Genomic DNA, 16487 nt, shown 5'->3' with positions numbered 1-16487 from the left:
AGCACGTCGCTCCCCGCACCCACCGAACAGCCGTTCGCATCCTTCATCTTCAAATGGCAGATCCCCTTAGCATCATCGCGTCCGCGCTCACCGTTGGCGCAAGTGCAGCGCAACTTTCGCTCGCTCTCTTCAGCGTAGTTCAGACACTCAAGAATGCACCTCGAGAGATAGCAGAAATCGGTACGCGACCTCTTCGTGTATTCGACTGACATTCAATTTGACAAGAGCAGCGGAAGAGATATCCTTACTCGCGGAAAGTTTGCAAACGCTCGCAGATATTATCCGTGCTCATCAAACTTTGTGCAAGCCTGCACTTTTCAGAAATACCCAGAAAATCATACTGCGGTGGAAGCAAGTAGATGCGGAAATAAAAAAACTCATAGATACGCCTCAAAAATTGGCAGGTCTGAAGTGGTTGATAAACAAGCCCAGGGCGAAAGGTCTACTCAAGAAGGTCGAAGGCATCAAGACCGCCCTGATTCTGGAATTGAACATCGTTCGTCTTGCAAGAGAAGAGGTTGTTCGGCCACCAGAGTAAGCACTATCTACGATGCTGTCGAAGGGTTTGAATTGCTTACACGGTCAGATACACCGAGCTGGACCCCGACGCCCAAGCCCGACCCATCCCAAAGTCCAATCGGTTCCGTAAGATTGTGGAAAGTGCTGTCCAGGCAAACCGGCAAGTAGTTGAGAGTGCGCAGCAGGAAGAAGATGATTCCGAGACTGCCAAACGACACTACACCACCGCAGAAATAGATGTATGGAAAGAAGGGTCCTTTGACACTGCTACATGGCTCTACCATTTCGTGTTTAGCTCAGATGACGTAGATCCTGCACCAGTGCCGGACCCGCGAACACGTCGGCTCCATCAAGCATCCGTCACCGATGAAAGCACGGAGACAACTGCGAGAAGCGCTTACTCCTCTTCTGAAGACGGCATTCATAATAACAGGCGATTGTCAGGTCCAGATGAAAAAGCCTTGATTGTTTGGAGTAGACAGACAGAGCCTGCCCTAGTAGTAGACAGACTGCTCTCTTCATGGACGACGCTCACAACCGACCAAATCAGCCTTAGCTCCACCCGCCACGATGGCGATGACTGGAGGGAAGGGGTACTGAGGATGTTGGAAGAGGCAAGAAAGGAGGACGAGCTATCTTTTGCTCAGTGGGAACAGCAGAACACACCTGTCAGATCCGATGACGAAGAATTCCAGAGCGCCGAAGAGGACAGTACTGTCGGTGTCAATGTACCGACGTGGAATTTCCGTGACAATGTTCAACGCGCCCGAAAACGGAACACAAAGTCCTCTGATCGTGCCAACCCATGGGCGGACACAGATGGATACTCACCAACTTACACCGACGGTAGATCCAAGCGAAATGCTGAGGAGTCACATGTGAAATGGCAGGATGCAACGCCATCGATCAGCCGGCCCACTCCACGTCCGCTTAGACAGAGGAGGTACACAGACAAACCGCGATCTGTAGATGCCGAAGCCAGAAGGCCTACATCCAGAGTTCATACGATTCATAGCGACCAAACGGACTCAGTTTCAAGCCCACCGAATGATGACTTCAACTATAACAAAGCCACCTCAGGTTATTTCAGTCCTTACGCACCTGGCTACCACCCGCCACCTGTCAGTTATGGATTTATGCCACCTTGGCGAAACTCGGTACAAAGGCCACCAGTTCCACCAACCCATCAAGAACCACCGAAACAAGCATATGTATCAGCTGGTCGACACTGGTCATACTCATCGCCTCCTCCAAGTCCTCCACCAGCCACTGCCCAAAGTCCACCTTCACCTCCACCTCCACTTCCACCAGATCCCGCTCAATCGGTAGAAAAGAGTCTTACGGCGCCTGAGATAGAAGCCAAAGAAAATGCTGTTCTCGCCGCGGTAGAAAAGCTACTTGAAAAGCGCAATCAAGAATTACGAATCGAGTATGAGCAGCTACCATTTTCGAAACTGGCGCAAATATTGCAAGAGCGCGAGGTTCAAAATGAACGAGAACGAGCTAATGCAGCAACTGAGGTGTATGTCAAGCAACTGCAAGAGGCCCGTGAAAAAGATGGTGAAACAATGCAGCGACTTGAAAGCCTTGTAGCGGATCAAAAAGCAGAGCAAAGGCGCATGGAAATTATGTGGCAGGAAGAAAAGAAGGCTATAGAAGAAAAGAACGCAAAGCAAGCTGAATATGTGAGAGCATCGGCAGCGAAAGAAATCGCAACAGCACAGTCGGCAAAAGAAGCAGCTCAGATCGCTCTGAGTATTGAGAGGCTGGAAGCAGAAAAGGAAGCACGCAAACGAGCTGATGCCATGGTAGTAGAAGAGAGGAGAAAGACTGAGGAAGGACACAAGTTACAGTTACGGCGGTATGAAGATCTAGTCCGTGGGTTGCAAGAGCAGCAAAAGTTGGACCAAGACAACGACCGGCCATTTCGTCGCACTCGCATCGCGGAGGGCAATCGTAGTGTGGACGTGACAGAATACGTGACTAGTAAACGAGCTTCTCCTCTGTCCTCGTCTTATTCGTCGCTTCAAGATGGCTTTGCGCGCCTGGAAATGAGGTCGGATAGGACAACAGACCATTACTGGCCTCAAAGACGCCCCCGCCATGATAGTTTTCGCAGCTCAACAGCCTCTCTCCAGTCCTCGCGTACTTCACTGGGCAACACAAACAATTCAGATACGAATTCAAGGTCTCAGCAGATGATCATCTTCCCTATCCAATACGACAGACATTCCCACAGAATAGCCGAGTTACAGACCTCGCTGGCTGCATTTGGAATCAATTCTGCTTTCGAAGATCCCGAAGAACCACAGCTCTTGAACTTTGGTCAGCTCGTACCGTACAAGTACGAAGATGCAGGTGATCAGATTGTTAGAAGCACCATATTCTGGGAGTCATCCGCGCTTAGCTTAGGTAGTGAACTTTTGTTGGCCATGAAGCAAGCCGGTTGGAGGCCAACATACACTCGTATATCCGGTAATGCCTGGTCGCCGATTCTCGATGTCAATGTACTAAGATCTTGTAGGAAAAGGACAGACTCACTATCTAGGTAGTCAGCCCGTCCATACCTACTTCTTCAGCCCTGACTACAAGCCGCAATTTCGACCCTCAACAACAGCTCCAGGCAAGGAATCCATCACTATACAAAAAGCTTTGATCGAAGAGTACGCACTCAAGGAATTGGGCTTCGGATATCAGACCAACGAAGCAGGAACATACATTCTTGATGGCAGGTTGACATATGTAAGGTCCCGACGCTTGCAGTCGCAAGACTAGTGCTAATGGTCTCCAGAGCGACATTGAAACACTCATTGAACGTTCGTTCCTAATGAGAGAAAACAATCATCGGAGATTGCACCGGCCGCTGCAATGGCACTACGATAAAGATCCCGAGGTACCCATGAGTCCTTATCCGGGCACGCATACACCTTCGCTATATTCGGCCTCATCTGTATACTCCGGTGAGAATTCTACAATCTGCCAGGATTCCGAAACGGAGACTCAGGGCAAGAAGAGCTCTTCCATCTCTGATGCCGATCATTCTGATACTGGCGATGTCAACAACTTTCTCGGCCCCCGTGCCAACAAGTCAAGGAGGTCGGAGACACCGTCTTCCGTGGCTTCACGGACTTCGAGGGCTTCGAAATCGACAAACCCATGGGGTAAGTATATGAAGGTCACGGAAGACACTGGTTTCGACGATAGTTCCGGGTTGTCTGGCTCACCAAATCTCATGGATTGAGGATATACGCGGAGATGTGTGTTGGGCGCCTTTGCCGTGTTGGATCCATACAAAATCTAACAATCTATGAGTGACATTGGTGCATAACTCACGCGTGTAAAGACCAAATACACTCTTTATGTTCAAGGAGACTATGTCTGACTTCAGCCGTCCAAAAAGTGCCGTGCTGTTTTCTGTGTACCTGGAGGTCGAAGAAGGAAGGCTCCACCGGACTAGTATGACGCAACCGCGTATCCCGAGATTCGGTATCATTCCGAAGCAGACCGCCAAACTTCAGGCTCTTCGGCATCACTCTTCACAAGCTAGCTTTCCAATCCAACGCCCTCATCCATTAGCGCATATTGTACATGCGCTTCCGCCGCTTCGTCGCCCTCGCAGACCCTCGTCTCTACACGCTCGCCAACTTCCGCGTCCGCTCTCATTGGCGCACTATGGCTGCCGCTCCGCCCCCAAACCGTCCCATAAAGCTACTGATGCTTCATGGCTATACACAGTCAGGGCCTCTGTTCCAGGCGAAGACGGGTGCCTTGCGTAAAACACTATCTAAAGCCTTCCCTAAGGGCATAGAACTTGTGTATCCTACCGCGCCGATACGGTTGACACCCGCCGACGAATCGTTCCTAGCAGGTAGCACGGGCAAAGATGGCGAGGGCAAGGACGGAAAGGACGGAGAGGAGCAGGAGATCGATGCGTGGGCGTGGTGGAGGAGGAAAGGTTCAGGGGAACCATACACATACGAAGGCATAGAGCAAGGTCTGGCTCATATCGCAAACGTGTTGAAGGAACAAGGTCCCTTTGACGGTGTCGTGGGGTTCTCCCAGGGCGGTGCCGCGGCAGCCATGGTCGCGAGTCTACTCGAACCTAACCGTCGCGCTGCATTCGAGAAACTTTACCCAGAAGGCGGCATGAGGTTCCCAGAGTCTTTTGAAGAAGACACTGGCTATGTTGAGGGAACCATACATCCGCCGCTGAAGTTTGCGATCAGTTATAGTGGCTTTGCAGCGCGTGGGAAGAACCCATATCACGCTTTCTATGAGCCCAAGATCAGCACACCGATGTTGCATTTTCTGGGCACACAGGACGTTGTAGTTGAGGAAGCAAGGAGTTTGGCCTTGGTCCAGGCTTGTGAACACAGCGAGGAGAAGTACGTTGTGTATCATCCTGGCGGGCACTTCCTACCGAGCACACAGAAGGCTAGCGTCAATGCATTGATTGGATTCATCAAAGAAGTCCTGCAGGAACAGGAGGGCGGGGCAAAGAAGGAGGAGGAGAGTGTTGAGGACATGGATGTGCCGTTCTAGGGTTCAGGGGGATTGACCCGGTCTACTTCAGTGCATCCATGTATACAGAAGCAAGGCGTTTAGGTAGACTTTGATTAGACGATAGACCAAACGCGGCTGCGAGTTCTCGCAGCCATCAATGCCATGCCACGCAAGACGCGACGCGGGGAGCGCTGGTCACAGGATCAGGCGATATGTGCACGGACCTCAGACCCCATTGTTTGGGTTGGCGCCTTTGATGTTTACATCAGTGCTGCCGTCCCGAACACCACCACCACAAACGAAATCACGACATCACCATGGCACAAGCAGGCAAAGAGAACATCGCCGATGGTCTGATCGCGAATGGCTCTTTCAAGGCCTCTACACAACCTCTGAAGAAATTAGCGCCGTCACCAAAGAAAAAGACGCGTAGTAAAAGTATCGGTCCCGGAGGCTTAGGGGAATTGGAAGCACCTCCACTGAAGGAGACGGCTGGAAACCGCAGAAAGGTATGTCTCACATATGCGGCCGCGAAATAGTATGTTGCTTACCAAGTAGTCTGCTTTCATCCCCGCCGTTAAGTCTATCCTAGCCTCGAATGATGAGGACGAGAAGAAACGGCGCGAAGCCCGTCGCAAGTCTCTGGGTACGTGTTGGGTGTGCGGAAATGGTCTCGAGGCATGACTGACAAGTACGTAGCAAGGCGACGCGTGTCTTTCGCCCCCGAAGCCACTTTACACACATGGGACGTAGTCGAGTATATGCGCGATGCGACCACCTCTTCTGCCTCATCAGAGGCGACACGCAGAGCCTCAAACGTCTCACAAGCATCGACACCGGCATCGCCTGCCCCTCCTTCAGACCCCGCCGAACCTCCGTCAACGCCACCAGAACAAGCCGAAGAGCCTCAGCCAGAATCTGGTTCGTCACCGGCAAGCGCGCGCGCTCAACACCAGAAGAAGAACCGTCGAAGTTCAGGTATACCACCAATGAACTTCAATAACCCAGATGACGTCTACTCCTCCAGCCCACTAAGTGGAGATAATGCTTCGCCTGGTGGAAATGACAACGAGAGCAGCGACTCTGAGGATATGGATATTGATGATGCTACAGAGAACGTGGGTGTTTCCCCAGAAGTGGAGGACTCGTCCATGAGCAGCGCTCGATTGGATGCTGCACTCCGAGAGGCTGCGAATCTAGCAGGCACTCAGAAGCTGGATTTTGATGATGAAGACGGAGACATGACTATGGAGATTGCACAAGATGAGGTTACTGCATCTTTCAAGCCTTGGGCAAAGAAGAGCTTTGTCGCACAGTACGACAAGGAGAACGCAAGCCCTCTTTTCTCTCCAGCACGCACGGTAGCCGACGAGGACGACGACATGAGCATGGACATCACACGTGCAGTGGGTCGCATTGTACCGCCGCCGCCGCAACAACCACAGCAGCAGCAGCAGCAGCAGCAGCAGCAACAACAACAACAACATTCTGATGCAGCAAACTCGGACATCGACGACGACATGACAATGGATCTGACCATGCCACTTGGAAGTATACAGGCAATGACAGCATCATACAAACCAGCAAACAAGAGGAAAAGTCTTAAGAGGAGAGTTTCCTTGCTGGATGATTCTCAGGGTAGCCCTGCAAAGCGCCCTGGAAGTCGGCGTACCAGTTTGCGAAAACGTCGACAATCCGAAGAGCACGATCAAGAAGACGCAACCATGGACCTTACGATGGCGATCGGAGCGATTAAGAAAGCGCCTCAGCCTGAGCCCGCCAGGCGTGCTAGCATTGGAAGCGTTGTTGATGATGCGACCATGGACTTTACCCTGGCCGTGGGAAGTATCAAGAACGACAAGCCACAAGCGCAGGAAATACAAGAAGAACCAGAAGAGCAGGACCTGGAGGATGAGGTCGAGGACGAGGATCTCTCCATGGAATTTACCAAGATCGTTGGGCCAGGCATCAGGCGTGCTAACAGTTCAGCAACATCACCAGAGACACCTGCTGATGCTACACCTGTTTCAGCAAAGAAGACGCCGACTCCGCGAAAATCTCCAAAGAAGTCACCCGGTCGAAGAAGTTCCATGCTTAAAGCCGAAGCCGAAAGCGCGCCTCAAGTATTACAGGAGATTACACCCAGTACATCAGGAGAGGTGTCCTATCCGATCCTTGACCCTGGAACTCCAGAGATTGTAAGGCAAAAAGATATTGAGGAGGTTGAGCCGTCACCGTTCGTGCGTCGAACTCCGCTGAGTGCCTTGAAAGAGAAAGACGCCCTTGCGACACCCACGAACCCGACACCACAGAGGACACCCATGGCAATCCCCGAGGACCCGATCACAGCTACAATCCTGGACCGACGCCGTTCTTCCTTGTCTGCAGTACAGTTCAGTCCTTTGAACGTACCACGCCAGGAACCTACTCTCAAGAGCACCGCACTCTTGAGCAACAACATCAAGCTATTGTCCACCCCCCGAAAGCAGACTTTGACATCGCCGGTGAAGCGAGGGATGACGCCAAAGAAGTCCCAGTCTCCTCAAAAACAGCCAACACCGACTCCCAAGAAAGCGACTCCCAAGAAAGCGACTCCCAGAAAGAGCATGAGTCCGATGAAGCGCGTTGCATTTGGTGCAGATCCGGAGCCGGAAGAAGAGATCAATGATGACAACGATGTAGCAGAAGACCTGTCGGACGTCGAGCGTATCTCTCTACAAGATTTTCTTGACATGACAAAAATTCGCTTCATGGATCTTAGTACGACCAAGCGACGCCATACTGCTGCCCCTGCCGCTTTCCACGACGTGGAAATAGAGGAGAAAGAAGAATCTCTAGACCGATATGTCGTGGCTGGTGCTTGCACGCTACCCGAGTACGAATTGTACCAACATGCGTGTCACGAGATGAAGAAGTATATCTCAGACGGTCGCCACTTCGTTCGTACTCTGGAAAACAATGTTCTAGAGGAGAACCCACTGCTATTCAGCGAGTATCTCACTGCTCCCCCGGATCAGCGCAAGGTCATGGACAACCAATTCAAGAATCTCAAGACGAACGCGCGCCTCGAAGCTCGTGGAGAGTGGTACACATGGCGAAGTACGCTATTGCACGATCTCAAAGCTGGTCTTCTCCACACCATGGATTGCTTCAACCACGACGAATCTACCCTTCACAAGCAGGAGAAGCTTCTTAACGATACTCTTCCGCCTTTAGTTGAGAGGAAGGAACATCTTTCCGTTGAATGTAAGCAATTACAGCAGCGTCATGATGAACTCAACAGCTGTGACCGGGAAGAGCTAGAGCAAACAAGAGAGAAGCTCACGGCTACGGATGCTGAGCTGGAGGAGAAGAAGTTGCTTCTGGCCCAACTTCAACAGGAGCTCGTCGACAAGGAGACACGCATAGAGGCAGCCAAGAACCGTAAAGTCGATTGCATTGAAGAGATCAGAGCAGCTGAACGCGTGCGGGAAGAGTGCCGTGGCTGGTCTACCAGTGAAGTCAGCAGTCTGAGAGGTATGTCAGAATTGTCTTCCATACGAGAGTCCTACTAACATAGCACTATAGCCAAACTCACCGCTCTTGAGCAGGCTCACGGCTGGTGCATCACTTCTGCTTCTTCGACTAGCATCACAATGACACATCTGAATGACCTTGAACTGTACTTCGTACCATCTGTCTTTGCCACCGGCGAGAATACACCCAATGGATCTATCTCGCTCGCCTACATTGGTGATTCAGCGACACCGCACCCTCGCTCCTTGACAACGAGCAAGCGCTTTTTCCTACAGCTCATCCGCGCACATCTCCATGGCATTCCTCAATCACAAACCCGCATCTCCTCACTCCTTTCTCTTGTCAAGAATGCATGGGCTACCGCAACTGCTGTTGCTGAGGGTGTTCGGTGGCTCGAGCACAGCTACATCACCGAGGAATCAATCCTCTCGGATGAACGCATGGCAATCTCCACAAATTTGTTGCTGCCCACCCTCCAAACAAAGATCAAGGCTACCTTCGAAGTCGGCGTCGGTCTTGGTAAGGAGGGCTTTGAGACTGATGTTGATATCAAGGCGGAAGTTGTGTACGGCGAGAAATACGGAGAGGAAAAAATGGGCGCGTTCTTACGCGACTTTTGTGGCAATGAGGTCAAAGACGAGAAAAGCATGTCGGTTTGGGCAGATGGTATGCTGGATCTTGCAGCGAGGTTGAAGAAGACTGGGCGGAAGGGAGAAAGGAAATAGAGTCGCATGATCGACTTCATGATGTTTATGACTTAGTTTTATCTTTTATGAGTGACGAAGGCGTCTAAGATAAAGGTTCTGTCGATTAATTGAGATACCAGTCGCATAGACAATACATTCGTCTATTACTTGAGCCGTCGTGACCTTCCATATCACCACTAGCAGGCTTTGTGGCAACGCTGTTCAACTATTTAGTGTTGCAAATCTCCACCACACCGAATGTGTGCTAGTTATCTCCAGCCTCTCCGGAAAAACTCATGATCGACGTCATGCGGAACATCTCTAGAACCCGACATAGCCCACTTCCTAACCAAAGTCTCGGCGCAAATTATACCGAAACCCACGATTCATGGAACGTTTGTTGTTGATGCTCAACCCATGCTATCCTGGTTTTGGGGCGTCCCCGCAATCCGGGGTCGGGGATGAGCATGCTGCAATCTGCGGAGACATGGAGAAGAGGCTAAATCTAGCCCTTGGATCAGTGGATCCGATTCAGTATATGTAAATGTACCCAGCCGTCGAGGATCGTGAGTTTCGTCGATACGCGTTTGCTACGATGTTACTCTCCGCTGCGTCTGCTGTCCTGGCCTTTCTGGTAGGAGCTCCATCCGTTTGCGCGTCACCAACCCAACATCTACAGCAGAATGCAACCAATCCGGTTGTGAAGCTTGACTATGGTACCTTTCGCGGCGCGTCTTCGTCCCAGTACAACATAACATACTACCGCAAGATCCCCTTTGCAGCATCCACAGCAGGAGAAAACCGGTTCCGCGCCCCTCAGCCACCGCTGCGCATCACTAATGGCACGTACGACACCGATCAGGCTTTCGACATGTGCCCGCAGCGCACAGTAAATGGTTCAGAGGATTGTTTGTACCTAGGTGTATACTCACGGCCTTGGGAGAAGAAGAAGAAGCAAGATCTAAGGCCCGTGTTGTTAACGTTTTACGGCGGCGGTTTCATCCGAGGAAGCGCCAGCTTCAATATCCCGCCTTCCGGCTACCCGGTCTTGGACGTCGATGACAGGAACGACTATGTAGTTGTGTACTCGAACTACCGCACCAACGTTTTTGGCTTCTTGCCCGGTTCAAAAATTGCAGAACACCCGGATGTCGATCTCAACCCTGGGTTACTAGATCAGCAGGCTGCGCTACAGTGGATACAGAAGTACATTCACCACTTCGGCGGCGACAAGCGGAATGTCACTATATGGGGACAATCGGCGGGTGGTGGCAGTGTCGTTGCGCAGACGATTGCTACTGGTAACCGTAGGAAAAAGTTGTTCACCAAAGCCATGGCCAGTAGCCCTTTCTGGCCAAAGACATACCGGTACGATAGTGAGTGGGCGGAAGACTTATATCAGCAGACGTTGCAGGATGTTGGTTGTACGGGTGCGGCAGATGAGATCAGGTGTTTGAAAGAGGTGGATGTACAGAAGCTAAGGGATAGCGCATTGGCTTTGAGTACTAGTCAGCAGTATACCACTGCTTCCTTTACCTATGGTCCAGTTATCGATGACAAGTTTCTCACGGAGCCGCTGAGTAGCGTCATCAGCACGGGAAAACTGAACGCTGAGACGATCATGACAAGCTACAACCTGCACGAAGGCGAAAACTTCATTCCTCCTAGTTTCCAGAACGCCAAGACAGGAAGCGATGGGTTCAACTCGTCAGCTGCGTCTTTCGATGCTTGGCTCAGGGGCTTCCTACCGGACTTTACTCAGCAGGACCTGGACAACGTAAAGACGATGTACCCTGCGACAGGCACCGCGGAGGAAATTAGCTGGAATACGACATATATTCGCGCTGGCTTACTATACCGAGACCTCGTTCTGGCATGTCCTTCGTATTGGCTATCGAAGAAGGCAGAGGATGGGTGGTTGATTGAGTATACCATTTCCCCCGCCAAACACGCGAGTGATGTTCAATATGTACGTTCATTGTTACCTGACCACAGCATATCGACTCAGGATACTGACTTCAATTAGTGGAACACAATCGGTTCAATCCAGCAGACAGATGCTTTGACTTACCAAGGTTATGCTGGTGCCATGGCTTCCTTCATCCAAACTGGCGATCCAAACGCCCATAAGGTCACTAATGCCACTGTTGCTGGCGTACCAGATGTTGAGGAGGGCAAACAGTTCTTGGTCACATCGAGTGGGCTACGACAAGGTGGAATTAGCATGATGGAGGACAGATGCAAGTACTGGCTTCAGGTCGCTGGTAAGGTACCTGTGTGAAATCTGTACATGAATGCAGTAGTGTCGTATATGTCTAACAGTCAATGCATCTCCAATTTCTATCTTCTATACATATGCCAGGAGGCTCACTCAAATTTCCACCTCGACACCGCCGCACTTTCACAATCTATGTATCTGCCGGCACGAATATAAGACACCCGTTTGCTTTCAGTGACACCAGTAGAGAGCGTTGTCCAACTAGTCCTCATGTATGATGAATCTGTTCTTCTTATAGAACATTTCCTTCATCATGAGCCAGTTACCTCTACTGGTGATACCAAATGCAAAGAAGTGCCTCATACTCGGCAACTTCCAGTAGTTCCCATAAGGGAGTCTCTGTCCGTGAACTCCAAATGGGTGCTCCTGCAATCTTCGCTCCCTCTCCACTAGTGCAATATGCTCATTCTCGAATCGATCAAAAACGACATGGATGTCTCCATTGATCTTGAAGACCTTCTCGAGAATCATCAACATGACCTCAGCAGGTAGATCTGTCACAAGCCGTGAAGGCATGTTCGAGCTTGCAGGCCAGTCGGGGATATCGTGGTATCCAATCTGCCCAAAGTCGTACCATGGCCTGAAAATCTTGTTTTCTTGGCCAGGTGGCAGAGTGAACCAGGCTTGACGTGAACATTGCCTGATGGTAGGGAATTCCTGATCGAAATCATTCTCGCGGAGACTGAGGAATTCCTTTATAGACTTCAGATCATGTAAGGAGAGTTCATAATTGTGGACGGAGAAGAAAAGGTCATCTACCATGTTCTGTGCTGATACAGCACACAATATCAGGTCTTCTGATCGAAGCAGTGCCATTGTTATCCTCTGATCAGTCGTGAGCCTCAGACCTCGCCCGGTAGTCCACTCCCAATACAATCGAGTGCCTCTGGTGAGCAGCTCGCGGAGAAAGCGTGGAGCTTCGAAGGTATCGTAAATATTTCTATGGAAAGCTCTCCACGGCATGATCTCGTTCCTGCCCCATAATGTATGTGCCCAGAGCGTGAAATAAGCTTCGGTCAAGGTTTCGGGGTCGTCAATGTCCGGGGCCTGAAGGTAGTGACTAGCGTTGTCCTCCTGAATTCCATGAATGAAAGCTGATGCCATTTGAACGAGTGGCCCTCTGTGGACGAGCATTTTCATGTTGCCGCTCTTCATCGTCTCGACTATGAGTTCTGTATGCGTTTGCACGAATTTCCGGTGCGCTTTGACTGACGGGAAACTGTATCCAGGGATAGCAGTTGCGGGCGGTTTTGACACGTCCGATTCGTTGCTTGCTGGTCGCGGAGGAGTTGCGGGGGATTGTGGTATGCTGCTCGACTCAGAGCTTGTTGTCACCGGAAGAGTCCAAGGTGGTTGTGACATAGTGTTCGAGTCGCAGCTTGCTGATAAGTGCTGTGTGTTGGATCAGGGGGCGCGGTGGCAGATTCACGGTATTATGACTTCCTGAGAGTGTGCAGAGTGGAAATTGACGGAGTCGGTGTCGAGGTAAACGAGAGGAACCGCGTGTTTGCAAAGGCCCTGTCTACGCTGGCGCCATATTGTCATACCAATGTCCGAAAATCAACAACAATAGAACTATGTCGCAGGCTATCTGCAATTGATCCGCTACTCATATAGCCGCAGAAAGGTATGTTCATTGCCTTCTTGAGCTTTCCTGCAGTTTGAATCGTGTACTATACTTGTAGAGCATTGTTCTGGGAGACTCAATCCGCTTGCTATTCCCATAAGATACTTTCGAATGTATGTTTAAACAGTATACGAGACCCCTCATACTTAGTGAAAGGCTCTCGGAGTCAGATATCCGAGATAGGTAGACAAAAATCTGTTTTGTGACTGGGGTGGGCACGTCATTATCTGCCCATGCCCCACGAGCAAATTCGTGGACGGGAAAAACATAGCGAAGAAGACATAAAGTACTTCCAGAGACATTGTCAAACTGCTATTGATCGTTGAACCCCTTGAGGGTATATGAAGAAAGATGAGATGGAGTTCTAGATGGCGACTTCATGAACTCGGAAGCCATGCCTCAAAGGGAAAAGCCGAAGCTTATGTCAGTGCTCTTTCAACGTCGTTGAATGGCTTGGATGTCGCCTTTCCATCATCATCCCATCGATTTCCCTCTGTTTGAGTCTGTGGTTCATTTCGCAGCGCTACGGTCCGCTTCACAGGTGCATTTACACATCCTGAGGGCTTCCGAAGCCCGCTTTGCCTTATGATGGCGCGGAGAGTGGACACAAGCAGTTCTTCCGCTCGTAGCAGCATGTGAGCCAAGTACTCATATCCAGCCTCAAACGTTTACAGATCCACCAAGCGTATGCTCATGATGCAGACTCTTGTCAGACGAACAGGAGAAAATCTACTCCTTTGCTCGTCTTCCCATACTGTGCCTGTCGCAGTCTCTAGACCGGCGTAGTCCTTCGCAACGCGCGCAGTCAGCGTGTTTTGCTGTTGTCATGTTCATTCGCGCTGATGTTTGCGGTGTCGCTAGTTGATAGCTCTGTGCCTTCTCTCCTGGTGGCTGCGCCTTCTCCCCCAACCACGAAGCCCACGCCACCACATTTCACGGCAACGGCAGCACCATCTACAAGTGCTCGACACTCTGCTCGTACGTCTTTGCAAGACTTCGCAGATCCGTGCTCAACGTGTTGTCTTCTCGCTCCTGCCCAGGTCGCCGCAGCTTCGCTCAGATACCCGCCGTTCATAGTGGGCTTCCGACTCTACACCAATGACACTACCATGACAAGAAGCGACGGAGGGACAGGACTAGACACATAGAAGATCGGCAGGACCCCTTGTTCTTCTCTAGAACCAGGAGAGGCCGCGACAATTGCGATGACCGTGGGCAAAGCGCCCAGAGGCATCTCCCAAGCCGTGACACGAGAGCGACGACACTAGCTAAGCGACTGCAGATACGAGAGCTGATTTATTCTCACTGAGGATAACAGCAACCTCATTTACTTGCAATCAGGATGCTCTTATCGGTTCAGCCAGTAGATGCGACGTCAACCTTGCCTCCACCACCAGTTACCTTGACGAGTAAAGCCGCATACACATCGCGCCTACCGGGATAGCGACATACGACCAGCTCTGGCCATATTACCATCAAACGGTGGCACTGATATCAGTATCCACGGGCAGACAAGCCACGAGGCCTCGAACGAAGGGTCTGTCCCCATTGCGAACGATCAACCCAGCGGCGAATAGCTCAATTCCGATGTACACACAAGCGATCCCGCTCGACCTCTACTACAACATGACGGAAAGCGGACAGACTCAGTGCCGGCTGTCACTCACTTCCAACTTCAAAGCGACGCCCATATCGCCGCCTTAGCCAGGTGACAAGTGTGCGGCGCAACATCTCCTCGGCCGTGTGACTACGGCATTCGCCACTCCCACAGATACGATTCAGCCGCACCGTAGCTCTAAGCGTATTGAGAGCCGGAATCTAACTGTACCGTCTAGTGATAAACTAGCTAGTCAAGGCTTCTCCGCCTTCGACTCCGCCCAGTGGTATGACAATGAACCACAGGCAACAAATCGCCCACGACTTCCGCAATGTCAACGATACCATAATGTTCATACAAATGGGGAAGATTCGAAGGTCGTGGTGAAGTAATCAGGACTAATTGGATCGAGCACCAACACCAACGCAGCAGAACGGACTCCCAGTACTTTCCGTATTGCGTCAGTGAGCAGATACTGTGCATTGATCCCAGGCGCCATACGCTCACACTACACTTCCGCAAAAAAGCAAGATACACTGGAATGTGTCGGTGTAGCGACAGGGTTCATAACCATGCTGAGATACCTTCAGGATGGAAAGCGTGCAGTGCTTCGAATCGCAAGAGTAGGCGTCAAGAATTTGGGCTGTTTAAGTTACAGACAAACGTTCGAAGTGTTTCGGGTGCATGGCCATGTCCACTGTATTCTACGTTACCACGACATCCCCGTTTCGTCGAGATTGAGAAGCTTCCGTTGGCGGTGGTACCTTGTGGCCACTGACTACCTCATTCCGTGATCGATAAGATGGCCAGTGAAGCATCTCTACTTTTCCGGTTCAGAAGGCACCGAGCCATACATGACAAAAGTCTCTTGAGTCTCGAGCCCCAACCGGTAGCTCTTGGAAAGATCATTGCATCGATGCAAGAGGCTATCTCCGGAGAGTCAAATCTACTCTGCCACACCTACACCTGGGCGATTCCAGGCACTTAGACGGCTCCTGCTTCTCTCTGTCGGTATAATGAAGAAGACAATTTAAAGAGACGTGACGTGGGTAGTACACGGCGAGAAGTGTTTGGGTCGATAACGAAGTTCTTTACGAGCATGATCATAGCCCAAGACCAGCTCAACGACAGCGAGTTTGTCTCTATTTTCTAAGATATGTCAGCATTGACGCTTCCAATATCTCATCTGCGGAAGATGGTACTGCCAACTAGGTCATGAATTCGCAGCCTTTGTTGTTTGTATCCTTTGTCGAGCGCCAAGCGGTCTGGTGAAATCCTTCTCTCAGAAGTATGACTTCGACATTCTCGATCGGCTCGGTCGTGCACGGGTGAACTCCTTGAGAACGTCCTGTCGCCCCTGTGCTCGAGCTGTTCCATATCCCAGTGTATATCTCAACATTGTTGTGGTTGCGGCCATAACCCTTCGTTATCTTTCGATCAAGTGGAGAAATGGTCTGTCGTTCGGCCTGCTCGTCTTCAGTCTATGCGCAGGCGTGAGGCTGGTACGTTGCCAGCTTTCTGATCAGCTGTTGTTTGAGGATGTACTGTTATTCCATCCAGGCCTGTTGGTGAGGTGCTACGATCGGCTCGGATTCGACGTTTTCTCAGTTCGAAACGATAGCTCGGCATGAGGAGAAGGGCAACAGCCTGTATTCTTTAGTACTGCGATTGAAGGAAAAAGGGCTGTACCCTGGTTACCCATTCTCGAGTTATCCGATACCCATCTGTTACTCTCCAGGTGTTACTGGGTGTAGGTTGCGA

General features: G+C 50.9%; 3 protein-coding genes across 3 annotated transcripts; 2 read left to right on the top strand and 1 right to left on the bottom strand.

Moving 5' to 3' along the window:
- Positions 1-53: 53 nt before the first annotated feature.
- Positions 54-9263, top strand: GT037_009643 (uncharacterized protein; the record flags this gene model as incomplete). The annotated part of the gene is made up of 10 exons (XM_038934690.1): positions 54-180; positions 231-534; positions 587-2994; positions 3044-3261; positions 3311-3680; positions 4259-5049; positions 5292-5531; positions 5581-5668; positions 5722-8538; positions 8590-9263. The coding sequence occupies 10 exons, from the start codon at positions 54-56 to the stop codon at positions 9261-9263; spliced, it is 8037 nt and encodes a 2678-aa protein (XP_038782491.1).
- A 556-nt stretch (positions 9264-9819) lies between these two features.
- Positions 9820-11505, top strand: GT037_009642 (alpha beta-hydrolase; the record flags this gene model as incomplete). The annotated part of the gene is made up of 2 exons (XM_038934689.1): positions 9820-11193; positions 11251-11505. 2 exons carry the CDS (start codon positions 9820-9822, stop codon positions 11503-11505), a joined length of 1629 nt encoding a protein of 542 aa, XP_038782490.1.
- A 198-nt stretch (positions 11506-11703) lies between these two features.
- Positions 11704-12864, bottom strand: GT037_009641 (uncharacterized protein; the record flags this gene model as incomplete). Its single annotated transcript, XM_038934688.1, has 1 exon — positions 11704-12864. One exon carries the CDS (start codon positions 12862-12864, stop codon positions 11704-11706), a length of 1161 nt encoding a protein of 386 aa, XP_038782489.1.
- Between the last annotated feature and the right edge of the window lie 3623 nt (positions 12865-16487).

Source organism: Alternaria burnsii (assembly GCF_013036055.1).
Source record: "Alternaria burnsii strain CBS107.38 chromosome Unknown 725, whole genome shotgun sequence".
Taxonomy (NCBI): Eukaryota; Fungi; Ascomycota; class Dothideomycetes; order Pleosporales; family Pleosporaceae; genus Alternaria; species Alternaria burnsii.
This window is presented reverse-complemented; position numbering and strand designations above follow the sequence as displayed.